The sequence below is a fragment of the Delphinapterus leucas genome, chromosome 5 (genome assembly GCF_059928025.1).
Source record: "Delphinapterus leucas isolate spDelLeu-1000000601 "Yukka" chromosome 5, BTC_Dleu_Yukka2, whole genome shotgun sequence".
Classification (NCBI taxonomy): domain Eukaryota; kingdom Metazoa; phylum Chordata; class Mammalia; order Artiodactyla; family Monodontidae; genus Delphinapterus; species Delphinapterus leucas.
Window position 1 is genome coordinate 42,322,850 of NC_143133.1, and position 27,893 is coordinate 42,350,742.

The 27,893-nt window shown below is 40.7% G+C and overlaps 1 protein-coding gene and 1 long non-coding RNA gene across 20 annotated transcripts in view; one reads left to right on the plus strand and one right to left on the minus strand.

Annotated features, from left to right (window-relative positions):
- The window catches only part of LOC111171437 (uncharacterized), a 68,391-nt gene extending 47,450 nt beyond the window's left edge, over positions 1-20,941 (minus strand). The window contains exons 1-3 of the long non-coding RNA XR_016393248.1: positions 19,963-20,941; positions 10,974-11,094; positions 1,441-1,591 (exon numbers count right to left, since the gene is read on the minus strand). This is a non-coding gene — a long non-coding RNA (uncharacterized LOC111171437). The remainder of the gene's footprint in view (positions 1-1,440; positions 1,592-10,973; positions 11,095-19,962) is intronic.
- The window catches only part of CPEB2 (cytoplasmic polyadenylation element binding protein 2), a 64,215-nt gene continuing 54,083 nt past the window's right edge, over positions 17,762-27,893 (plus strand). For 5 of the 19 annotated variants that reach the window (XM_089911680.1, XM_089911683.1, XM_089911684.1 and 2 more), the window contains exons 1-3: positions 17,777-19,614; positions 22,582-22,887; positions 23,645-23,734. In XM_089911680.1, the coding sequence (XP_089767806.1) occupies positions 17,932-19,614; positions 22,582-22,887; positions 23,645-23,734 (2,079 nt within the window). In that variant the 5' untranslated portion in view covers positions 17,777-17,931. Of the gene's footprint in view, positions 19,615-22,581; positions 22,888-23,644; positions 23,735-27,893 lie in introns of all 19 variants that reach the window. The other 14 variants (XM_089911687.1, XM_089911691.1, XM_089911690.1 and 11 more) reach the window with 13 other exon arrangements.

A 27,893-nucleotide genomic window follows, 5' to 3' on the forward strand; every position in this document is an offset into this window, starting at 1 on the left:
CTATGGTTGCTGGTTTCAGTAAGACCAACAGGAAAACCATGCTAGCACAAAGCCATCAGCTTCTCATAAACCTAAGACATCATCATGCCTCTGCTACATCGAGAGACCCTGCTCAAGATTTCATTGAAACCCTAAGGTCAGAGAGAAGTGGGAGAAGAATCCCTCAAAGCTATACAAGAGAGCGTTCATTTACAAACTTTGTAAGTTCTCTAGCTCTCCGTTTTCCTAAATTTGCTCCCGTCTTTAGTAGATTTTTATAATGTCCCACCACTTCTCAGAAGTCTTTTCCAGTTTTGTGGAGACAAAGTCATTAGACTCACAACATTTTAGCACAGTTAATATCAGGACCCCTGGGATTCTGGCTCTATCATTAGCTCTGCAGTTTTAAGCCAGATGCTTAACAGTCCTGTGCCTCAGTTTACTTGCCTTTAATATGAAAACAATAATAGTATTTATCATAGAGTTGTAAAGTGGATTAAATATTTAGAATATCACATTGCATGTAGAGAGTCCTAAATACACATTTATATTTATTATAAATTAATAGTTAATATTATATGTTAGTTAATACTATAGACAAGAACTACTAATTTAGTCCCTTCTTTAAACAGGAAAAATGTAGGTGCTTCTGTTATAATTATCAAAACAGTGCTTATTTTAGAAGTTAAGGAACTAAACATATTGGTCACACTGAGGATATACTTTCACCTTCTGTATAAATAAACACGTCTACTTACAAAACAGAAGATGTCTCATCTACGAATCCTCTGTGGTATTTGCTGCTTCAGAGTCTATATTAGCAATGGTGAAACTTGGCAAGAAAACCAATCTTGTATAATGGCAGAGAAATGACAGGCCAACCTTGCCTAGGACTCATAAAATTCAAACAAGGTAGTATCTGTCAGAGGCACCGACACTTTTCTTTTTCTAAAGTGAAATGAGCTGAACACAAGTATGAAGCTTATTATCAATCTCGTTTTCAGTTCCTTTGAAATCTTTCATGAGTCTCTCCTATCTAAGGAGACCAGCCATCAAAGAAGAGTCTATGTGTGGTAGGGGATTAGGTTAGACAAACGCCTATAGAAATTTAATATCCATCGTTCTCTTTTCCATTCTCCTATTAAGAGGGCAAATCTTATCCTCCTCAGTAAATGAACCATAGAGGCCTCTAAAGAGGCTGGGGTGGTTAGACTGTAGAGGGGGATCCCTGACATTATGCCTAAGGACAGATTCCAGTTTATGTCCCCAGCAATGGTGAATAGATAAGTCAATAGATTACTTTTCATTTACATCTAAAATCAACAAACCAATCATTTGTTTACATGTGAGTTGTGCCTAAATATTGAGCATTCATGATTACTAATAAAAGAGACTATTCGTATTCACATTCACATTAGCTTTCACAAGTAAGTCTGACCCACAAACACCTTATAGTCTTACCAGAATGAAGTTCCTAAATCCCTCAAGGAAACATGTCCAGCTAGTCAAGAGGTATTTCCGCTTCTTCCACAGCCCGCCTCTCTAGCCACTTGCTGATGCATTCTATCTTCTTGAGCAGTAAGACAGACAACTGGACTCACAGGAAACAAGACTGAAATGGAACACAGGGCTGTAACTCAGAAGATGGTGGCTTTGCGTGGTTTTGCCACTTACTAGCTGTGTTTCCTCATGAATTCACTTAACTTTCATTTATTCAATAATAAGATTTTCCCCTCCCTCCATCTCACCAAGTTACTTTGAGGATATTAGAACTGACTATGAGAGCAACCCTAAACTGTAAAGTGCCAAACGGATGTCACTCTGACTATTCATTCCAGAGCATGCATGGGAGTTTTGTGCCAGCAGCCTCTGGTGTTAGACTGCCTGAGTTCAAATCCAGGCTCCCACTCACTAATTGTGACCTTGAATAAGTGCATGCTTCTGTTTCCCCATCTGTGAAATATGAAATGGAAGGGCACTTGTATGGCACTTAATGACAAGAACCTAGAAAACATTCCATAAAACGTTAAGATTTGATTCAGCAAGGACATTTTTAAATTTAATTTTTATTTTATATTAAAGTATAGTTGATTTACAATGTTATGTTAGTTTCAGGTGTACAGCAAAATCATTCAGTTATACATATGCATATAACCATTCTTTTTCAGATTCTTTTCCCATATAGGTTATTATAGAATATTGAGTAGAGCTCCCTGTGCTAAACAGCAAGGACTTTTTTAAGTATCTATTCCTTGACTATGTATGAGCTTTGAGAATGCTGAAGAATAGACAAGATCTAATTCCCACCTTTGGAGGTCTCACAGATGTGCGAAGGGTAGACACTGAGGTAAACAAGTGTTGTGATGAAGATAAAATGTGGTTAAGCACAGGGCACAGATCCATTCCTAATCCCCTGCTCTGTCCTTCTGCCTTCCTCTGTTTCCCTGCTCTTCCTAGGCAAATTCCCCTGATAACTGCATCTACTTTCAGAGCTAAGACCCATAGCGCAGAACTCTACCCTCACTGCAGGATATCCCCAAGTAGCTTACTCCCTTCCTCCACTCCTGAACCTATACCTCTTACAACTAATCTCTCAACCTAATCAATGACCAAACCATGATAAATTTGTCTGAGAAGCATGCCCCATTTCTCAACCCATATACACATCTACTGCGTTCATCTTGACGTTGCAGGAGCTTCCTATGCATCTCTGGGCCTCCAGTCTCAACCTCCCTACCCATCACTCATTCCCCATTCACCCACCTGAGTTATTCTAAAGCTTATATCTGTTCACAGTACTCCCTGTGGTAAGCCTTCAGTGGCTTCCCATTGCTGACTCAACAGCATTTTCTTAGGCCTACAGGACTCTTAACTCAAACCTCGGGCTCGTTTCTATTTTATTCACAGTTCTCAGCCCTCAACAAAAAGGAAACCCAATGTACCTTTCCAGAATACACATGTACCTTCTAATTCTCTCTACTCTTGCTCTTGTTTTGATCCTGTTATCTCAGATATCCTATCTGCCAGCTATCCATCCACCATCCTTCTTTTTCATCCTTCAATGTCCAGCTCAAATGCCAATGACTACATATTGCTTTCCCTGATTAACCAGAATCCCTCAGGATTTCTTGCTCTTTATCCTAGATTTACACATACCGTGTAGATTGAACCATATGATTTACCTTATTTTTGGTAGGTCAAAAATGGCCAAATAACAGTAATTTCAAATAATTCAACCTATAAATTAATATTTCTCTTACACCACTTATCCTGCTTCAGTAGACTTCTTTATACTCTGTCTTCTTCCTTGCATGCCCAGTGCCTAGCAGTGATGGAAAAGTAGATTCTCAGAAAATGCTTATAGAATTCAAGATGATTGTTATATATGGATCTCAATATAATACTTCATTGAGTTCCCTTAAGTCTAGGTATCAATCTTTCTCTCATTTTGCTGGAGTCTGACAAGGGTAAAGTTACTCACCCAAGGCTGTCTTATCAAGTCAGGAGTGTAGGTATCCTTTCCTCATTTCCATCAGGACCCCGCTCTCTCTACCTACCAACTAATAATTATCTAGCCTAGAGAGGGAAAAATCCACCTCCAGGGTCATCCTTTCTCTAGGCAGCAAGTGTGTAATTTGTAATGTTATCCATTCAGGACATTCATTCAGTCACTCAATCATGGAGATGTGATTGGCACTGGGAATATAGAAGTAAATAAGGCAACCAGAGGTGATGAATTTAGAGTGCCTTTGTTCTTTGACCTGGTCTTCAAACATTTTTCCTCAAGAATCACCCGAAGACATTTTGAACACTTAAACAATATCATGTATTTTTGAACAGTTTTAAATGTCTTGTACATTTTAAGGTATCTAAATTTTTTATCATAAGTTTACATTGTCACAAAGGATGTAATTTTCAATATATATTTAATATTGTCACTTTAAATATAATTACTATATCATTTTAAATGTATCAAATGAAATTTGAATATTATAATAATTTAATACTCAAGACCAGCTATTTAAAAATATATGAAAAACTATTTTGTAATATTTGGAAATTTTAGGCCTTTTCTTTGTCTATTTCAACTCACATTTCCACTATACTTTCTTCCTGGATTTTATACATATATATTATATCAAAACTGTGGAGCTGTATATTTAGGTCAATTTACAAAAATATCCATGGCAAACAATAAGCCGAATTACACTTTCAGAAAAATTCCGCTTTTATTATTTCAATTCAAATACATATGTTAATAAGCACTGCAAGAAACATTATAAAAACAATGAGAAATAAGTTGCAAAATGAATCCTGTAAGACAGATTATAAAAAGTAGTCAAGGTTAAAATAATATAGATCTAATATGAATAATTAATCCATTTTCATAAATTATAAAAAAAGGTAAAGCAATATGTTAGCTCTCAGTATCAAATCTGTAATAAAGCAATGAGTATACAGTTTATGAAATAATGATAATATCATTCCTCTAATAAGAATGTGTGTCTCTGTGCAGTCAGAAGCCAGAGAATGGTCAAATGAAGCAAACATGGTCCAACTACATGCCATCACAAGAGACATAATTGATTCAAAGACACAATAAGTTGAAAGTAAAAGGATAGAAAAATATATCCCATACAAAGAGTATCCAAAATAGAGCTGAAGTGGCTACAGTAGTATAAGGCAAAATAGACTTAGAGACAAATTTTGTTACTAGTGACAAAAAAGGACATAATAATAAAAGGGTCAGTCCATCATGAAGACAAAATAATTATAAGCATAATGCATCTAACAAGAGAGTGCCCCAAAACATGACGTAAAATACATACATTAAAAAGTGATATAGACAATTCAACAATAATATTTGAAAACTTCAATACCTCACTTTCAACAATGGGTAGAACAACCAGGCAGATCAACAAGGAAACAGAAAACGTAAACACTGTAAACCAACTAAATATAACAGACTTCTACAGAACACTCCAATCAACAACAAGCAGAATATACATTCTTCTCAAGTGCATATGGAACATTTTCCAGGATATGTTAGGAGTATATGTTAGGAGGCCATAAAACAAACCTCAATAAATTTAAAAGTATTTAAATTATACAGTGTTCTTTGACCACAATGGAATGAAATGAAAAGTCATAATAATAGAAGGAAATTTGAGAAATTCACAGATATGTGAAAATTAAATAAAACTCTCCTAAATAACAATTGAGTCAAAGAAGAAATCACAATGCAAATTACAAAATAATTTGAGATAAATGAAAATAAAACCACACATACCAAAACTCATGAGATGCAGCTCAAACAGCAGTCACAGGGAAACTTATAGCTATAATGCCTATAAGTATAAGAGGAATAAAGATCTCAAATTGATAACCTGAACTTCTACCTTAAGAAACTAGAAAAAGAAGAATAAGCTAAAACAAGCAAGCAGAAGGAAGAAAATAATAAAGATTAGATCACAAATAAATAAAATAAAGAATAAAAATAATAGTGAACATCAATGAAATCAAAAGTTAGTGATTTGAAAAATATCAACAAAATTAAACTTTAACTAGCCTGGCAAAGAAAAAAAAGTAAGGACCCAGATTACTGAAATCAGGAATAAAAGAGGGGACCTCAGTACTAACCTCACAGAACTAAAAAGGATTGTAAGGGAATACTATGAATAATCATATGACATCAAATTAGATAACCTAGGTGAAATGGATAAATTCCTAGAAAAACACAAACAACTGAAACTGAAAAAATTAAAAATCCAAATAGACTTAAAACAAGTAAAGATGTTTCATTAGCAATTTTAAATCTTCGCACAAAGAAAAGTCTAGGTCTAGATGGCTTCACTAGTGAATTCTACCACACGTTTAAAAAAGAATTAATGTCAATCCTTCAGACGCTCTTACAAAGATTTAGAAGGGGAAGGAACACTTCCCAACTCATTCTATGAGACCAGTATTACCTTAAGACCAAAACAGGACAAAGACATGATAAGAAAAGAAAGCTACAGATCAATAGTCCCTACAAATACAGATGTAAATATCCTCAACAAAATACTAGCAATCCAAATCCAGCAATATATATATATATATATATATATATATATATATATATATATATTTCAGATGTTAAACCAATCTTGCTTGCATTTCTGGAAGAAATTCCTCTTGGTCATGTGTGTAATCATATATATATATATATATATATATATATATATATATATATATATATATGAATGATTGGTTTAACATCTGAAACTCAATCAGTACAATACATTATATTAAGAGAATAAACCACAACGATCTCAATAGATGCTGCAAATTCAGTAATAACTTCTATATCGATTACATGATGAAATAATATTTTGCATATACTGAGTTAAAAAATATATTACTCAAGTTAACTTCACCCACTTCTTTTTCCTTTTTTCAGTGTGGCTTCTAAGAGATTTCACATTATATATGTAGCTTGCATTTGTAGCTCACAATATATTTCATTGGACTGAGATGATCCGGATGGATCCTAGTTTCAAGACCAGTGCTCTCATGGCGTTAGGTATTTTTCATGTTATTTATCAGAGGAGAAAACAGACTGACAATGGTTAACCTGCCCAGGTTAACACACTCCACCCTGTAGGTGTCAGAACTAGTATTGGAATTCAGTTCTGCCCGTAAAGGCTGAGTTTGCCCTGTTTACATTACTGGTTTTCCTTAGAGATTAAATAGTCATTGAAGATATTTAACTTTTAGAATTTCTTTCTTCCTTTCAAATGTAGGAAGAATTTAGCCTCCTCACCTTTTCCATTTTTCATTTGGACTTATCCTTCCATTTCTGTTAATGGGATTTTACTACCATTACCACCATCCATTTGCATGTTTTTGGTAACTTTTTGTTTTTGTTATCAACCCCCCCTGCCCCCCACAGGACTACCAGTGTGTTCTTCTAGCTGGCCTTCTAGTCTACTCTTTACCTTACGCAGCATGGTAGATGATAGTCAAGATTTGTTTGTTTGTTTAAACATACATTCTGCGTCAAACGTCATAGAAGACTCTCCATTTAAAATATTGCTTAAATTTACCAAGGCTTGATTTGTGACCCAAGATATGATCTATCCTGGAGAATGTTCCATGAGCACTTGAGAAAAATGTGTATTCTGTTGTTTTTGGATGGAATGTCCTATAAATATCAATTAAGTCCATCTTGTTTAATGCATCATTTAAAGCTTGTGTTTCCTTATTTATTTCATTTTGGGTGATCTGTCCATTGGTGAAAGTGGGGTGTTAAAGTCCCCTACTATGATTGTGTTACGGTCAATTTCCCCTTTTATGGCTGTTAGTATTTGCCTTATGTATTGAGGTGCTCCTATGTTGGGTACATAAATATTTACAATTGTTATATCTTCTTCTTGGATCGATCCCTTGATCATTATGTACTGTCCTTCTTTGCCTCTTGTAATAGTCTTTATTTTAAAGTCTATTTTGTCTGATACGAGAATTGCTACTCCAGCTTACTTTTTTTTTTTTTTTTTGCGGTACGTGGGCCTCTCACTGTTGTGGCCTCTCCCATTGTGGAGCACAGGCTCCGGACACGCAGGCTCAGCAGCCATGGCTCACGGGCCCAGCCGCTCTGCGGCATGTGGAATCTTCCCAGACCGGGGCACGAACCCATGTCCCCTGCATCGGCAGGCAGACTCTCAACCACCGCGCCACCAGGGAAGCCCTCCAGCTTTCTTTTGATTTCCATTTGCAGGGAATATCTTTTTCCATCCCCTCACTTTCAGTCTGTATGTGTCCCTAGATCTGAAGTGGGTCTCTTGTAGACAGCATATATACAGGTCTTGTTTTTGTATCTATTCAGCCAGTCTGTGCCTTTTGCTGGGAGCATTTAATCCATTTACATTTAAGGTAATTATTGATATCTATGCTCCTATTCCCATTTACTTAATTGTTTTGGGTTTGTTATTGTAGGTCTTTTCCTTCTCTTGTGTTTCTTGCCTAGAGAAGTTCCTTTAGCATTTGTTGTAAAGCTGGTTTGGTGGTGCTGAACTCTCGCAGCTTTTGCTTGTCTGTAAAGTGGTGCTGGGAAAACTGGACAGGTACATGTAAAAGTATGAAATTAGAACATCCCTAACACCATACACAAAAATAAACTCAAAATGGACTAAAGACCTAAATGTGAGGCCAGACACTATCAAACTCTTAGAGGAAAACATAGGCAGAACACTCCATGACATAAATCACAGCAAGATCCTTTTTGACTCACCTCCTAGAGAAATGGAAAGAAAAACAAAAATAAACAAATGGGACCTAATGAAACTTAAAAGCTTCTGCACAGCAAAGGAAACCATAAACAAGACCAAAGACAACCCTCAGAATGGGAGAAAATATTTACAAATAAAGCAACTGACAAAGGATTAATCTCCAAAATTTAAAGCAGCTCATGCAGCTCAATAACAAAAAAAACAAACAGCTCAATCCAAAAATGGGCAGAAGACCTAAATAGACATTTCTCCAAAGAAGTTATACAGATTGCCAACAAACATATGAAATAATGCTCAACATCGTTAATCATTAGAGAAATGCAGATCAAAACTACAATGAGATATCATCTCACACCAGTCAGAATGGCCATCATCAAAAAATCTAGAAAAAATAAATGCTGGAGAGGGTGTGGAGAAAAGGGAACACTCCTGCACTGCTGGTGGGAATGTGAATTGGTACAGCCACTATGGAGAACAGTATGGAGGTTCCTTAAAAAACTACAAATAGAACTACCATATGACCCAGCAATCCCACTACTGGGCATATACCCTGAGAAAACCATAATTGAAAAAGAATCATGTACCAAAATGTTCATTGCAGCTCTATTTACAATAGCCAGGACATGGAAGCAACCTAAGTGTCTATCAACAGATGAATGGATAAAGAAGATGTGGCACATATATACAATGGAATATTACTCAGCCATAAAAAGGAACGAAATTGAGTTATTTGTGGTGAGGTGGATGGACCTAGAGCCTGTCATACAGAGTGAAGTAAGTCAGAAAGAGAAAAACAAATACCGTATGCTAACACATATATATGGAATCTAAGAAAAAAAAAAAAAAGGTCATGAAGAACCTAGGGGTAAGACGGGAATAAAGACACAGACCTACTAGAGAATGGACTTGAGGATATGGGGAGGGGGAAGGGTAAGCTGTGACAAAGTGAGAGAGTGGCATGGACATGTATACACTACCAAATGTAAAATAGATAGCTAGTGGGAAGCAGCCGCATAGCACAGGGAGATCAGCTCGGTGGTTTGTGACCACCTAGAGGGGTGGGATAGGGAGGGTAGGAGGGAGGGAGACGCAAGAGGGAAGAGATATGGGGACATATGTATATATATAACTGATTCACTTTGTTATAAAGCAGATACTAACACACCATTGTAAAGCAATTATACTCCAATAAAGATGTTAAAAACAAACAAACAAACAATAAACTACTGAGAATTTCCAGTGTGGGTGTGCATATGGGGAATCCTACAGAGTCTGATATTGCTGGTGGGGATTTCACTTAGTACAACTTTTTCACAAAAAAAATTTAAAGAAAAAATAATAAAATATTGCTAATCATCTTCACAACAACTCCCACTTCACAGATGACGGTCATTGCTTCCTTCACTTCAAAGATGAGAAAACTGAGGTTCCCAAGGCTTAACTGCTGAAGTTACACAGTAACAGAAAGACTTGGGACTAAACGTCAGGTCTCTGACTCCATAGGCCCCACTGTGTCCAACATACCCCTCCTCCATGTCCCTTAATGTGAGTTAAATATGGAGCAGCCTAAAACATAAGCATTTTCATATGAATGATTTATGCCTTTATGAAAATCTTCTAAAGTTTTTTTCAGAAAAGTTTACCTATAATTTTTCTATTGAAAATTGACATCTATTTTTCTTTGTATTGTTATGGAATATGGTCTGCAAACTCAATACAATGATGTACACTTTATAAATGAAACTTGGAAGCAAGGCGACATAAACTCCTAGACTACTATGTAGACAAAAAGTAGACAGTGGGTAAAAGTAAATTGATAGCAATCAGGTTGATGTACAAATCTGGTCTAAAATCAAACCACCCCCTTTCTTCAGAAAGCTTTCCATCCACCGTCGTTACACTTAATCAGCCTTTGCACAAAGGCTGATATCAATGCCTCCTACCAGGTAAACCTCCTTTTTTTCTTTTTTATTGAACATTCATAGTCTCCAAAATAAACATTTACAAATTTTAATCTTCTAAGATCAAATTTGATAGATGTAACACCCTTCATCTATATAAAGGCTGAGTATTTAGTCACAATGCATCTTCACTTTTCTCTGCATAGAATAATTTATCAATAAAAAGAGTTAGCTTTCCAGAATGTGAAAGAAAAGAGTTAAATGCAGTGTATCAAATATATACTGTCAGACCTCATTCTTCTAATAGGAGAAGAATGAGTAAGCACATTTGAGGACTATTTCTGAATTTTCATGGGATATGAATTTTGAAAATAAGATGCTTTCACTCTGAGTCACTACTGCCAATTGTTATTCATTTAGTTAGGTGTTACTGAGAATGCTTCAAGGGTTATCCTTTCCATCCTTTATCCTTTGGTAGACTAGCCACCAGTGTTTTTAGGGCTTGTCACCGTAGCTCTGTTTTGCTCAAATATATTGCGTATTTTAGGTGATAGCCTTATGTCCAAGTAATGAAGCAGGAGACTGAGAAATGGGGAGATGGAGGCATTAAGCCCAGGCTATGGAAACTACCTGTGGCAAATTATTTTGTTCCTGGGTTTTGGTTTTCCAACTGTAAAATAGAAGTATTATTTACTTTTGCTTTATCTACTCACAAAATATATTGTGACAAGTATGGGAGAAAACAAATGAAAATCTCATTGCAAGCCAGCACTACAATGTGTTTCAGTGTGTGGTTTCTTCTGCCTTCTTGATGAATTTTCCTTACCTCTATATCCCACATGCATCCCAGGGCTCCACCCATGACCAGACTAGCAAGGCGATGTTGCAGCATGTAGGACTCCAATTTAGTAGGTCAGTTTCAGCCTCGAATCTCACTGTTCATGAATCTGTCAAGATAATTAGGACTGGGAATTATCATAACTAGTATCAACAGCAAACATTTATTTACAGTATCTCTGACTATGCACAGAATAATATATGTGTCTTCTGTTTTGTTCATAGCTGTATCCCCAGTGCCTGGCAGTGTCTGGCACATAGTAAGCACTCGATAGTTAATGGATACATAAAAGAATCAAGAAGAACTAGGAAAATAAATATATAAGGCCACTGTCTCCAAAGATTTGTAATCTAATCAAGTTGACTAGGCCTAAAGATAAAAGGTGAGAATGGAACAATTAAGTCAGTCTACATAAGCAGCCCAATAGCATCATGGCAGGAATTACTGGAGAGACTGAAGGCTTCTTCCCTATACGGGAACACTGGAGTTGTATAACAAATCTCCCAGGCTTCAAAAAGGGTAACACCATCTGGAAAACCTTTTATTGTGTTTGGGGGCTACACTTTATCATCAGGGGAAGATTCCAGATACTTTCCTTTGTCAAAATGGAATGGCAGAGTAAGCAGAATGAAGATTGTAATAACAAGAATGGAGCTTTCAGTTTAGTATTATCAAAGAAAATGCTGGGAAGGGAAGTGAGATTTTTTGTTATGCGTTATGGTCTGTTTGTTCTATTTTTTGTTCCTCCAGCAACCATAACTCAATAATGCTACAGTTTTCTAGAAAATGGTACATCTCCTTTTAAGTGTGCTTTGGAAACACTTTCCTCCTTCCCTCCCTCCCTCCCTCTTCTTTGCCTTCCTTTCTTCTTTCTCTCATTCCTTTCATCCTTCCTACAGTATTAATTGGGCAATTAATAATCAATAAAAATTTATTGGGAACCATGTTCCAGGTACTGTGGCAGGCAAGAAAGATGCAGAGATACATAAAGGAAACCATGACCTATAGCAACTCACAGTCTAAAAGGGAAGATAGCCAAGGAAACATAATTGTTTCCTTGTTATGTCCATATGACACGTTATAACAGTAAAAAAAATTATTACGACAATGTTAAGAGTGTAGAACAGGCCTCAACTCACTGTCCAGGGGGAGTCAGGAAAGGCTATGGCATTTGGACTGGGTCTTGAAAGGAAAGGAAGCATTAGCTGATGGAAAGAGGCATTCCAGGAACTAGAAACATCATGTGCAAAGGCCCAGAATTATGAAATGACATGGCTGATTCAGAGAATCTGGTAATATGGAGAGCGACAGGTGATAAAGGCAAAGTGGCAAGTTGCAAATAAGTTCTGAAGGGTCCTGTCTACTAGCAAGTTTGGACTTGATACTGTGGAAGCTAGAGAGTGATTATTGACAGGACAGTGTAACAGGATCATAGTTGTTTTTTTGGGACTATTAAAGGGAAGAGATTCAGAAGAGGAACTGGCAGGGAAGCCAGCTAAGAGGCTGTGCACTAGAGCAGGACAGAGAAAAAATCCAGAGCTAAGACTTTGGTAAGGGAAAGGGCTAAGGGGTCTACCTTTGAGAAACATTTCTGCAGCAGAACTGACAGAGTATAGTAAGCAATTGTTTTTGGAGGGTGAGAGAGGGAAGAAGAGGATAACAAGTTTCCAGCTTGAGAAGCTGGTTCTGTGATGATGACATCGGCCAGATAGGGAGCAAAGAGGAGGAGTGGGTTTGGGAGAAGACGGTAAGTTCAGGTATGGACACATTGAATTCATGGGTCTGAGACAGATGATATTTGAACACATGATAGTGGATAAAGTCACTTAGAAAGAGTATGTAGAAGTAGAGAAGGAGACCAAGAATATAAGCTAAGGAACTCCAACATAAAAGGGATATGTAAAGAGAGAGGAAGGTAGAGGAGAGAATGAAGGAAGGTTTAGAAAAGTGGAGGAAGAACCAGAAGTAATTGAAGATGGTGTTACACTGGGATACTGTGTCAATAAAGCACCCTGAAGTTGGACAGGGTCAATCTAGACCTTAAGTTCTATTTTTTCCTCCAACCCAAAGCCAAGACTAATGAGCTCCCACCTAATGACTAATCCTTTCCCATCCTGTGGGATCAGACACATTCACAGGCTGGGCAGCAATAAGAAACCAGCATCATGGAGGCTCAGCATCAAATTGGCCTCATTGCCATGCTGCCTAAACTGGTTCACTGTTTCTATGAGCTGGAGTCTTGATTCCCTGTCTTTGCTCAAGTTCCTGTAATGAATCCCTGTGCTGGAGGTTACGTCCTTCTCCATGTTCCTAAGACAGAAGTCTTGCCTCTTGGAGTCCAGGTTTATCTATTCCCTTGTGTTAAAATCCTGAGCTGCCCTGTCTGTCCTCACTCACATATCCTGTCAATGCCTGTAACTATCTTGCCTTGCTTATAATTCCTAAGAGCATCTGGGTGGTGTTTGGATAGCTCTTGCCAACAAACAAGCAACTGATAAATGGACTCTCATATTACTACAGTATATTTATAGCTATTAGTTCTTAAAACTGCTATTTGTTAATTCCACGATGCCTTCATTCAGTGCATGCATTTGACAACTCTTGGGTGCCTACTGTGTGCCAGGATTGTTCTAGTTGCTGAGGATGCAACTGTGAACAAAACAATGTATCTTCCCTTATGCAGCTTGTGAACTAATAGGGAGGACAGATAAACAATTTAAGTACATAGTGGGCCAGATGGAGAAAAATCAAACCACCTACAGGGGGAGAAGGAGGCTGGAATGGAGGGAGGGTGCTGCTGTTTTACAATGGCGGGCAGGAAAGATATCACTGAGAAGAGTGAGCTTAAGCAGAGACCTAAAAGAAGTGAGAGAGAGAGATGAGAAAACTGATAGAGTGAGCCCTGTTGGTATTGAGGAGGACAAGTATTCCAGACAATGGGAATTGCACGAGCAAAGTCCCTGGGGCCGACTTGGCCTTGCACATTAAAGAAATAAGCATTCTATTGTGGGGAAGAAGTTGTCAGAGGGATTAGTAGGGGCAGGAGGCAAACATGAAGAACCTTTCGGTTATTGAAAATGTTTTGACTTTTATTCTGATAAGTATTTCATCAGAGGAGATGATGAGATCTGTCTGAAAGGAGCATTCCAGCTGCTTCATGGAGAATAGACTGTAGACAAGATCAGAAGCTGGGAAACTAGTTAGGAGTTGAGAGCAACAATCCAGGGCAGAAGAAATGGTGGCCTGGGCCAGGTTGCTTGAGGTGGGAGTGGTGAGAGGTAGTTGGATTCTGGTTATAAATTAAAGGTAGGACAAAGCAGTATGTAATGATGGCTTGGATATCCTGTAACAAAAATAGAAGTCAAGAACGACTCCAAGGTTTTTGGCCTAAGCAACTACAGCAATGGAGTGGTGCTTACCCAGATGGGAATTAACAAGGTGGGGAGTTCAATTTGGGGCCTGTTAAATTTGGAGTGTCTATGAAGCTGTGTCCTGAGCAAGTGGGAGGAGGAGCTGGTGTACCGGCAGAGGGGCTGGCCTTAGACGGGAAGGTGGGGCATGGACAGGCCTTCCTCACACCAGGAAGGAAGGTGAGGTGGACAGGGACAGAGGCAGTGACTAGAAAAGGGAGCCGTGAGGACCTGGGGAAGATTTGTAACTGCTTCTAGTTTCTCAGTGAAATAGAAAAGCCAGCTCAGCAGCTGAGAGTGAGGACAGAAGAAGGTGTGAGGAGGCTTTAAAATAGAGAAAGTGTGAAATAGTCTTCTATGACAGTGTTCTTCAATTTCAGCTCATGACCTAAATGTAGGTCTTAAAATCAGCTTAGTGATTTGAGATCAATTCAGTGATCAATTCTTTTAAAAAACAATTCTTTTAAAAAGTAAAATTTTAAAAGAGCTTGTTGCATGTATCAAGAGTAAGAATTGCTTAATAAAAGCTTTATTTCAGGTGTATGTGTGTGTCCTGGGTTGCAGCAAAATATTTTTAAACACACTGGCCCAGGGCAGTGGGAGGAAATGAACAAGGGACAGTCAAATTAAACTCAGGGAACGAGTTACTGGCCATACAATTAACATACTTTCATGTAAATATGATTAGAATATAGATTCATAAGAACTTGGCTTTAGACCTGCTAGAGGTCCACAACCCCTCTTCTCCCACCCACTCCTACCTCCACTATAGGAAACCTTTATGTTGGAATATTTTCAATGATGGGACACTCACCAGCTTAAAAGTTTTAGATTTCAGAATATAACTTTCTTTGCTATAAAAAGCAGGACCCTCACAACACTCTCTCAGATGTTAAAGCAGTGAGTAGAGGATCTGGCAGTGGAACTTCAGAATTTAGTGTACTTAATATGGAGTTTGACCTTATTACATAATACCAAACTTGATGGCTTTTTCCTTTTTGGAGAGCTCTAAATGCTCTAAAACAAAACCAGTCTCAGCACACTAAGAAATCTTGTTTTTATTCAAACTTCAGCCCAGAATGGCACCATTTAGCTTTTAAACGTATGCTCTCTCTTCTTACATTGCACTAACTGCAATTTTAATGGATGATTGAGCTAACTTTCGTGCCTACATTTTCAAGATTTGTCATTGGATCTGCAAATGAGTCCAATCAAATATAACTTTACTTAGAAATAAAATTCTTCATTTCAATACTTTATATGCCTCAGTTGCTGAATATTTTCCGTGCAAAATAGGTTAATGAATAATAGTAATACGTCAATAGGTGCTGTGAAAATGGCCATTTATATTTTTAATTCTAAAGAGCTCAGGTTATCTTCTAGACATTGTAATTTAGAATAAAAAAGGAATTCTCCAGTTTTATATTTTGCTTGATTTTTAAAAATGGTTTTGAGATTATTAACTCAAACCAATTTTCTATGTACCCACTGATTTCTAAACGATTTATGACTTGTTTTTAAAACGTACCTTTTCCTTATTTAAAGGCAATGTCAAACTTAGTTTATTAGACAGGATATTAAACATAAATATTATACATGGAATATATTTTCCCCTTGCAATGTTTTTCTCTTTCTTCTGTATTTATTCTGATTTATATAAATTTGAAACACTGAAGTAACAAAAGCAAAGTAAAAAGGGGATGAAATTTAACTAATAGAGAATGAGGACTCATAAAAGTGTACACTCTTGCCTACATCAGTAAGAGTGTGCTCATTTATAATATTTAATCTTAGTTCAGTTGTAAATCCAAATCAAATAGAATCTGAACCCATTTTCAATTGCTTTTGAGATTATTAGCCTGTATTCCAGGATTCTTTCAATAGTTTCACTTCTCTAAACGCCAAGAAAAAGTTAAAATTGCAAAACAGGAACATGAAATCCATATCTTACTAGTATGGATCCCTCTGCTTTTCCTTTACCTAGACCCTCATATATATATTTTTTCTCTATGTAAAATGTTTCTTTAGGAAATACACAGGTTTAGTTCCTCTTCTGTTGCTTCCAACAAGAGCTCTACCATGGAAAGCTCTCTCTCCCCTTCCATTTTGCAAGTCTCAACAAGTCTGTTGCTGAGTCAGAACCTCCTTTTCCCCCCTGATGTGAGAAATCTTTCTCCCTTGGAAATTCATAAAGCTTCGGAAATGTTTAAATTAGAGTCTCCCTAGGGGAAAGGGGCGGGGATGCCAGAATGAATGTGGTGGGGAGGAATCCCACCCACTGTAGTCCCGACGGCAACACACGAAACGCTTTCTGAAACAGGAGGACTTGGAGCGGGCCCAGGGTTACCAAGGGAGCTCGCCTCGGAACCTATTATATGCATGTCTGTGTGTAAATAACCGCACGGAGCCGCGGTGGGTTCCAGGGACTTTGTTCCTCATTACTTAAGTGAAAATGTATGGTATATGGCCGGGCCTTCGTGTTTACCCTACAGAACATACTTTCACGCGGCTGCGGGAGGGTGGATAACAGTACTCGGCACGAGAGGCTAAAAACAGAAACCGGAGCGAAAAGGAGGTGCTTTCTAGGGCGACGAGGAGGGCTGCGAGTCTGGGCCATGGTGGGGCCAGAGGCGTGGGTGACGCGCTCCGCAGTCAGCAAGGCTGGCGGAGCCCCGCACAGGCGGGTCGGCCAGAGGCCTCCCGCGCAGACCCCGGAGGGCAGCAGGGGCCGGGTCCCCGCTCCCTCGCGCTGCGGGACACGAGCGGCCGCCGACACTGAAAGCCACTAACCGGCCTCAGTTTCCCCGGCGGGCCAGCGCCGCCTAGGGCAGCCCCTGTCCCTGCGACCAAGGCTCCTATGACCGAAGACGAAGCGGAGGTGACAAGGAGGCAGGGCCCCGAGGGCGACTGGACGGGGGGAAAGTACCGCGTGCGACCTGCTGCAGGTTCAGCGAGGACCCCGAGCCCGGAGGGGCGGTTGCCCAGTAACCGTCCGCGCCCCCCGCGCGTGCTCGCCCTCGTGCGCGCGCGCCGGGCGCACAGGCCTCTTCGGCCGCCCACCGGCTCAACCGGCCTCTCCTTTCCCCGGGAGCAGGGGAAGCCCGAGGAGACGCGCCGCTCGCGCCCGCGCTCTCCCGCCCTCCCAAGAGCGCTCGCGCGCCCCCGGCCGAGCCTGCATATTAATAAGGGGCAGGACGGGGGGCGGGGCAGCGGGGGCGCCGCGGCGTCGAGCCCGCGCGTGCCGGGGCGCACCGCGGGGGGCGGTGCGATTGTGAGGTGGCGCTGACGCACGTTCCGGGGTTCTTAAGCGGCCAGGGCGGCGGCGGCGGCGGCTGCGCCCGAGCAGGTCTCGGGAGGTGGCGGTCATTGCCGCGAGGGGTGGTGGGGCCGAAGTAGGTGCCCCTGGCTCAGTCACGGTGTCCCTCTCTCACTGACTCCCCCTCCTTCCACCAAGGCCGCACCGCCCCAGATCCGGCGGCTTCTTAGGCGGGGCAGCGGACGGGGTGCGTCTCCTCCCGCTGCCGCCGGCCTGATAAATGAGGGACTTCGGGTTTGGGGTGCTGCAAACCGCCCGGCTCCGAAGCAGCAGTCCCGGGTCCCTGTTCAGCGGCGGGGCGTACCGTCCCTACGCCGCTGGAGCCGCGGCGGCCGCCGCCCCGTCACCCTCCACCACGCCTTTCGGCCCGCTCTCGCCGCCGCCGTTGCCTGTCACCGGCTTCTCGGAGGCCGCCTCCCCCTTCCCTATCCCCTTCGGCTGCGGCGGCGCGGACAGCTCGGTCGCCACCGCTTCCTCTTCCTCCCCGTTCCCGGCGCATCAGCAGACCATGCAGGATGAACTGCTGCTGAGGCTGACACAGCAGCCGGCGCGGCCACTCTCGGGGGCGGAGGCCACGGAGAAACTCCCCAACCACCACCCCGGCGGCGGCACGAACGCGGGTGTGACCCACCTCCTCCCCTCCCAGGACTTCAAACCGAGTCTGCACCACCCCTCCTCCTCCGCCTCCTCCTGCTGCTGCTGCCGCACCTCCTCCCCGCAGGACTTCAGTAAGCGGCAGCAGCAGCAGCTGAGCAGCCAGAAGAGGAAAGAGTTCAGCCCTCCCCGCCTTCCCCACCCTCCGGACTCGAAGCCGCCGCCGCCGCTCCACTGCCCCGGCCGGTTCAGCTCGCCGCCGCCGCCGCCCAGCCAGCTCCTCCAGCCGGCGCAGCTCGCCCAGCGCCAGCCGCAACAGCAGCAACAACAGCAGCAGTTCAACCTCCCGCACCCGCAGCACCTCCCGCCGCAGGACTTCGCTCCGCAGCAGCGCCCGGCCGACCTGCCCCCGCTCCCGCAGCTCCAGCCTTCGCCGCCTGCAGCCCCGCGGCGCCGCCACGGAGGCGCGGGCAGCCCTCGCAAGACCCCGGCCGTGGGCGAGGGCAGCGCCGCCGAGCCCCCCAATGCGGGCTTGGCCCCCTCGACGCCGCCGGTGAACCCCGCGCCGGGCTCCATGGAGTCCCCCAACCATCCTCTGCTCAACAGTCCCAGTAACCTCCTGCCTGGCGGGGCTCTCGGCGCGGGCGCCTTCAGCAGCCTGCAGAGCCCGGACCTTCCGCACCCGGGCGGCGGCGGCGGCGGCAGCGGGGGCGGGGGGCCCCCCGGCGGCGGAGGGGGAGGCGGCTCCGCGTCGCCGCCGCCGCCGCTGCCCGGCTTCGGCACCCCCTGGTCGGTGCAGACCGCGTCGCCGCCGCCCCAGCCCCAGCCCCAGCCCCAGCCGCCGCCGCCCCAGCAGCAGCCGCCGCCTCCGCCCCAGCAGCCGCCGCAGCCGCAGCCGGGTTCGTCGGCCGCCACCCCGGGTGGCGGCGGCGGCGGCTCGCTCAGCGCCATGCCGCCGCCCAGCCCCGATTCGGAGAACGGCTTCTACCCCGGGCTGCCGTCGTCCATGAACCCGGCCTTCTTCCCGAGCTTCTCACCCGTGTCCCCGCACGGCTGTGCTGGGCTCAGCGTGCCGGCGGGCGGCGGCGGCGGGGGCGGCGGCGGCTTCGGGGGCCCCTTCTCGGCGGCCGCCGTGCCCCCGCCCCCGCCGCCCGCCATGAATTTACCTCAGCAGCAGCAGCCCCCGCCGCCCGCGGCGCCGCAGCAGCCTCAGAGCCGGAGGTCACCCGTCAGCCCGCAGCTCCAGCAGCAGCACCAGGCGGCCGCTGCCGCCTTCTTGCAACAGAGGAACTCCTACAACCACCACCAGGTACGGCGGGCGACGGCCCGGCTGCGCCGCGAGGCCGGGGAGACCGCGGGCGGGGCCGGCCGGAGACCGGTCTCGGCCCGGCGCGGCCCCGAGGGGCAGCTGCGAGGGCTCCTCGCCCGACTGAGTAGGACCCGGAGGGCGTAAAAGGGCGACGGGACTCGGGACACCAGACCCTGGCGGGGCGTGAGGGCTGTGGCCACCGTGGGCTGTGGCGCTCCAGAGTCGGGTCCGGCTGGAAGTGGCCCCGGCCGGGCGCCCCCTCGAAAGCCCCGGCGTGGCGGTGGGTCTAGGGCAGGGGCGGAATGGCACCGGGGCGGGGGGCGGCTGGGTGCGACGTCCCTCTCGTACCTCGTACGGGGCGACCCCGGGGCCCGGCCGGGGCCCCCTGGCCTGGTGAGCGGCCGTCCGGCTTCCTCGAGCCCCGGAGACACGGCGAGACGGCCGGGGTTCGGGGGTCGGAGGACCTGGGGTCGGGGACGCGGGACCAGCGGGCTCGGGCGGCGGCCTCGGGGAGGGGGGGGAGCGGCCGTGGGAAGCGAACCCGGGAAGGAGGAGAATGATTACCGGAGACTGTGCGTGTGGTCAGCCCGTGACCTTTCGCCGTCGTCCAATGAACGAACGGGCGGAAAAGCTTTTTTTCTTTTGAGTTTGTGTCATTCTTAATTGGCGGGCGAGACCTGTCGCGGGCGAGGCAGTTGCCGCCCGCACAACCTACCCGGACCAGGGTCGGCGAGGAGCGTCCCGGCCGCGCTCCTCCTGCCCACCTGCCTCCCGACGTGGGTCGGTCCCCCGAGTTGTCAGATGGTTAAGACTGAGATGCTCCAAGACGGTTTTACTTTCTGTGCTTTTTAATGTTTGGGTACTATTTTGTAGGTTTTAAAACGAAACGAGTCTGCTATTTGTGTGTTACCTTGAAGAGAAGACTTCCACTTTTTCTCTTTTTTTTCTTTTTTCTCTCTTTTTTTTTTGGTGGCCTTAATCTTCTTTTGAATGATAGGGTGTGTGTATTTTAAGTGGGTAGTATAATTATGAAATCACAGCAGGCAGGATTTTTAATTCATCCGGGTCCTTTCAGATTCAAGGTCTGTTTTGTTATCCTCTCAAAACAACGTTTGAGTGGCCGCTGGTTTGGTTAATTGACATTGAAGGAGTATTTTGTTCTTTTTTGATCTAGTCAGCATTTATTATAGTGATCATTCTGTCTAAGGTCAATTTCGTGATTAAAGGTTGAGAGGGAAGCAAGATTGGACCTTAACCACTACTTACGTACTCATATAACTTTTTCCATTGCCCAGTTAAAGTTTTTCAGGGTTACCCTTTTAAAAAGGTGAATACTATCTAATTTAACCAAAATAACAGTTAACAGTTTATTTAAATTAACCAGAATAACAACAGTTTTTGTTGAATCACTGGTTTCTTCCTGAGGAAGGAGAATGTGGCCTATAAGGGTTGAAAATAGTTAATTTTGAAATAGTATTCCCCTTTTCCATGATTTACATAATCTTGAGCAACTGTCTTTTGGGTGTCAGGGTCTTCGTTTTTTAACTGGAAACTTGCCACAGAAAATTATCTGTAGGTATTTTTGTATTCTTAAGGCCTTGGTATATCATTAGAAGACCATATACCAAGATCCATATTTAACTATAATCTGCTTTTTGTCAAAAGATGGGTCTTGCAATGGAGTGTAAGAGGTCACAGCTGTTATATGGAATTTTAGGTCACTGGAAGAGAACTTTGAACACTGCATCAGTGATGAAAGTAAGGTCCTGAAGAATGGAATATGTCCGTGGTCCCTTAGCTATCCTTTTGAACTACATAGAGGGGGAAAGGGTAGTATATATTCATGATTATATTAGCATTAAAAAACATTTTTAATAAGTAATAGGCACTACAGACCAGGTTTGCAGAAAAAAAATAAGGTTTAATATTAAGAGTGCTTGACTTAAAATAACTTATTGACTTATAGTTAAGTGCACGACCCATACTCCCTTTGGCTAAATGTTGGCACAAAATTATTAAATTATAAGCTTATTGACTCTAAAATTGCTAGCAATTAATACTTTTCAAAATCTACAGTTGTAGCCTCTTGGTGAATTTTTCATTCTTTGATGACTTAACTTTTCTTGCTATTGGTTAGAGTTTGGAATATTACTTTACTTTTGGAAATGAATAAAGTTCATGGAGACTTGTATTACTAAGATCTTTACTAGAATGATCAAAGTATATAGTTGTTTATCTTAGTGTATCCACTTATGGGTAATATCAGATAATTATTTAACAGTTCATAGATAATTAAGTGAAGTAAAAACTATGAAAATTTAAAAGAAACTACATTAAAACCGGAATAAAATATCTTAAAAGTTGAATAAGCAGTGCAAAAAAAAGACGTATTTGCTATATTTTCCCTATCTCAAAAGGCATTTTTAATCTGTGCAGTAGAATAACACCAAATGTTATTATCCACTTTTGCAGTGGTACAGTTTGTTTTAGAAACCTAAAGTCTAGATATTTCACTCATATGATTGGTATATTTTAATTGATAACGATCATATTTTTAGTTCTATGCTTAGCGGAACATGGTTGCTTTAAGATCATAGTGTAGGTTACATCTGTAAGGATCTTCAAATTTAATTTCAATTTTAAAGTATTTTTTTCTTCATATCTGTCATTTATACAGTTCTCTCTAAAGGGGAAAAAAAAAGTAACTTCATGGCTCTATTTTAATGAGTGTCATGAAATATCTGCTTGATTCATTATAATTTATAGTAGACAAGAGTATGAAAACTCAGCATTAAATGAATATGTTTTCATAAGCAAGATGTCAAGCTTATTACTTTTTATAAACTAGTTATAATATATTCTGTTGCCTTTATATATTTCATTTTTTTTAAGATCATATAAATTCTTAGCTCAGGCCTAAATTTGAATTTGAATTATAAACTCTTTAAATGCTTATAATTTAAATAGATGTATTTTCCCCAGCCTCTTCTGAAACAATCTCCTTGGAGCAACCATCAAAGCAGTGGCTGGGGCACTGGAAGTATGTCGTGGGGAGCAATGCATGGCAGAGATCATCGTAGAACTGGAAACATGGGAATTCCAGGAACTATGAATCAGATATCTCCATTGAAGAAACCGTTTTCTGGTAATGTCATAGCACCGCCGAAATTTACTCGCTCTACTCCATCACTGACTCCAAAATCTTGGATTGAAGATAATGTGTTCAGAACAGACAACAATAGTAATACGCTCTTACCCTTACAGGTAAGAATGGTATGTAAATGGCCTTATTTCTAATGTTAATCTTTCAAAATAGGAAATTGGGGGTGGCAGTAGTAATAGTATGGTAAAATTAACAGATTAAAAAAGAGAAAGCTCTAATTTTTAAGCATATAATTTGATTATCAAAGGATAAAATACCTATACAAAAAATTGAGACTAAAAAAAATCTCTAAACACATAATAGAAAATAAGCATCATAAAGTGTAGAAAACCCTGCTGTATTTCTTAAATTCATATTGAAGCTCTTACTTGGCAGCTCCTTAAGAATGCCTTAATTCATTAATCTTTAACAGGCCACCAAAATGAGTTTCTCCTCCAGTATAGCTGAACTAAAATGTTTCGTAGTTGTGCATAAATATAACTATGGTCAGCTGTATGTATATTCAAATGTAGTTAGTACAGCTACGATCATGAAAAAATAACATTAGGACTTTTGACATAGAATTAAAATTTGTTCACTGGTTCAGTGACTTTTTTTTTTTCTAGATGTGGCCTAATACTTATAATGATTACACATTTTTTTCAGGGCTTTTAATATTTTGCTGATATTATAGGTTAATAAAGTCCCCTTATGACTATTTAAAATGAGATATTTTTCCCTTAAAACTGTTAGAGGATGGAACAAGGATACAAGATAGAAAAAGCTTTGATTGTTTTTTTCTTTTCATTCTTCTTTTTCTTTTTTTTTGTGGGTGGGTATGGGGAAGAGAACTGCTTATTTCTGATGAAAACTTCTATGCTATTGAAGGTGAGATCTAGTTTGCAGTTGCCAGCTTGGGGCTCAGATTCACTCCAAGATAGTTGGTGCACTGCAGCCGGAACATCCAGAATAGACCAGGTAGGCTGGACAGTGTATATTTTTCAGGATTTTGGCTAGGAGTTTAGTATTTGTATTATGAGTAGGATTTATTATTTACTTTCCAATTATACCTGTTTAAGCATATGTCAGAGAGCATTAAAGCAATTTATTTTTAAAGGGTCACTTAAACTATTTAATGTAAAATGCTTCATTTTTAAATTTAAAAGTAATTCATAATCATTTTTGTATGTCCTAAACATAATAAATTTGTTTTTGGAGAAAGGAATCCTATACCCAAGAGCACCTGACTTTAAACATCAGTCAAACTGAACACATTTTATCTCTTTTCAGAATCATTTGCAATTAGGTATAAAATCATATGTTTACTTAACATCTAATCTTACATTTCATAAATGATTTATAAAATTTTTTGGTAAACTTTTTTCATGAAATCTGCTGTATTTGTCTTGAGATGTATTTCTAAGGAAGCCCTTAGTTCAGGTTTTTACCTTTATAAAAAACTTTATAGTATTTCTCTATTCTAAATTTTGTTACTGCTATTATATACTGTCTTCTTTCAAATAATCCGTTTCCTATGGAAAAGCTCTGAGTCGAAAAGCTGAGAGTCAGTCTTAATCAAATTACCTTCAAGTCCTTTGTGGTTACAAAATGCTATCTCTCTTCTGCAGATGAAATTTGAATGCATACTGGGTACCAGCTGATGAGAATTATTTCAGGACAAATAGAACACTCAGTCCTCACATAAGAGGATTCTTTCGTACAGAGCCCAAGTTTGAATGAGCATAGACTTGACATTGTGGGAGTCCACTGAAAGGAGCTCTGTTATCCTTAGTTACTTTATCAACATGAAATCATTTTACAAGTAAGGACTGTATAAATAGATTAATATTGCATTTGTAAATATCATTCTAACCTGGCAGGTTGGCAGTAACTTCAATAATCAACCATTAGCACTAGTTTTAAACAAGTCCTACCTACTTACCAAAGTAGTCCTGCCAGGGTCTCCACTTAGAAATAAGTAATTGTCTCATTTAGTTTGTAATTTATTGTCTTGTTAATGTTGTAATGTTATCCATATATTTCTCTTCTCTTCTCTACTCTGGCTCAGTTAGGCCATATTAGTGATATTTTTATGGTAGCACTTTTATGGTGTTCAAATTAAATACATAAATGCCTAGGAGATGGTATGTTAGAAGAGGAAAATTATAATAATTTTGAAGGCGGCAAGGGACATGTTTTTAGACAGGAAAGGACATAATTATTTGAAAAGGTTGTGCAGGAAGAAGCAAGAGGATATGTGCAAGGGATATATATCTATGGAGAAAGAAGATTAGCTCCCATGAGGATCCATGGGGGTGGGGGACAGATGTTGAGAAATTAGGTTATTAAGATAGCTTCAGTTGGTAGAATAATGCTAGAGTAGATAGAGGTGAAAATGAAAGGGAAATTTTCAAACTGGGCTCTGCAGAGGTACCCCTGGGGCTGCCACAGGATGAGGGCCACAGGATGAGGGTGAGCCCTCCCACTTAGACTTCAAAAACTCTCTGCTCTTACCTATTTTATAACCTAGGATTTTAGGTAAATTCATTTTAGGAAAAAGGATTTTGATGCTAAAGGTTAATTTTTTTTGGTAAACTGCTAAGATATTGGCATTCCCTGTGGACTCTTGATCCAGAGATGTGATGGTGAAGTTGAAGAGAATGGTGAAGAAAAAGATAGTGGAAAGTGAACTGAACTAGAAGGAAAGGAGGTCTGAAACCTGAATCTTCTTATTCTTCCTTTCACAATCTGTGACACTGGATGACACAGTCTATGGGCTTTCATCTCTTGGGGTCATAGTTTCCTTATCTATAAAAGGAAGACCTTGAACTAGATCATGTAAGGCCTTTTTAGCCAGCTCTTATGATTTCTTTCATCTGTTGTGGCCATTTCTTTTGCTCCCTGCTTCCTGCTCCCCCCTCCTTTATTTTTAGAATACAAGGGTCTTGGTTTATTGGGGAGGAAGCAGCGAGCATTGGTCCCAAGCAGTGGAGGTATCCTGTATGACCTCCCACCTGGTCTTAAAAGCAATGTTGTTGTCTCCTTTGAGTACCCTAAGGGTACTTATTATACAAAATTTGTTCTGTGTTTCTATCTTTCCATAAAAGGTTGAGGTATTTGAAGTTGAGGTTCTTAGAAATACAGCAAAAGCTACAAACTGCATTTGGTATCTTAAACAGTTGGGTAGTTCCTCACTATTTGACAAAGTTAAAATTATAGAAAATACTTAGATGCTTAAATATCTGGGTAGATTATTTTCAGTCCTGATATTTTTTCGTCATATATAACATTTTAATACCAATAAATTTTAGTTAACAAATACATTGTTTAAAAACATTTAACTTTTTTATTTCTTTCGGTCTCAAATTGATTTAAGCCTAAAATGTACTAAATTCTAGAACTAAAGTCTTAATTCTTGTACCTGGCCTTAATTAAATATACCAAGAGCTGGACATGTAATTGAATTTAGTAAATGGGAAAGATTTTGTAGTTTTGTAGCTTTTATTTCAGTTGTGTGTAAAATTTTTCAGATTGGCATTTCCTTATTTAAAATGGCCTATTTTTTTTATGGAAAAGCTTTAAATTTAAAACTTCTTAAAAACAAATGTAAATTGTTATACACACTTCTGACTTTAAAATGAATGTTAGATAGTCTTATTAATTTCTTTAAGGCTAGCTAAGAATTACTTTTCTTTAAAATGCTATTAGCTAGTTACCCTTGCAAGAAGTCATACTCAAAAGTATAAATTCTAAATTACCTTAAAATTGAATCTTTCAGGTAGATAATAAGGCTACAGCATATTTATTCATTAATACTTGAATATTTTAAATCAAGAGTAAATATACTAGTAGTTGAGGTTATTACTTAGAAGTTTACATATGGAATATCAGTTTTCTGTAAACAAAGCAACATGATGCCTTCAAAATTGTAATATAGCCTGTGAAGCCTATGAGTGTTGGCCCGCTCTCTAGCTGGGGGATTATCTATATATTTAGCTCTAGACTTTTGGTCTTACAGAAGTTCTGCTTGCAGTTCCTGATCATGTCACATAAACTATCTTGAATTAATTGAAGATATTTTCTGCTAATCTTTAATATCCACGCTGTTATGGTAACATGATAAATGATAATATGGGGACCTGTCAGAAAAATACATTATTTGGAGACTTTATTCACCTTATACAAAAAAAAACAAGACCAAGTCCAATTTTTCATTTAATAAAACATTCCTTAAGTTTTGATTCTTAAACTAGATGAGTTATAGGGACATTAGTTGTTGTCAAACTGTCGCACCTACTGAAAATGAGACAGAATGGGACCTGTTATACCTGCTTAAGTAATGGATCCTTTTTATGTTTCCTATCCTTGTTCAGTTCTTTAATTGTACTTGATACATTCTTACCCCAAATATTTTCTACTTACCTTTCCATTTTATTTAACCATTGTGGATACTAGATTTGCGGCTTCAAAAAATTTTTTTTAATTTTTTTTTGAAAATCACTGTTATAGTACTTTGTTGAGGATCAGAATAACGAAGGAGGGTCGAGAAATGTATATTCATTGTATATGTGGTAGTACTTTAATTACCCTTAGGATATATGGGGGAAATAGTGTTCTTTGCCTTAGAGAAGATGAAAGTCCAGCTGGATAAGTAAGAAATATCTGTGTGGAACAACTAGAGAGTATGAGATTGAGAGCCACGTTGTATAGTGAGGCAGAGCAACACATCATGTGCTAATTCAATATAGTGCAATAGCAGAATGTAATGAGAAATGTATAATCAGTGTTAAAATTGAGAACAATATTAGTACAAATTTGCTTTTTTATTTTAAAGGAAAAATTGGATGACTAAACACAAAAATACAACAAAAGTTGATCTACCTAGACAGAAGAATATATGACCAAGCATTGGTATAACTTTAAATATGATGATGCAGGTTTTTTCTATAATCCACCTCCTTTTTCTTAGGAAGGATACATCACTGTCAAAAGGAAAAGCTTCTACTTAATCACTTCTTTTGAAATAAAACAGGGTTTTGGATATGTCAAAGCAAAAATACAGCATCCCATTAAAAAGTTCCCTTTTAATTAAGTTCAAATTCCTTTTGTTGTATTTTAATATCATTGTTGAACACAT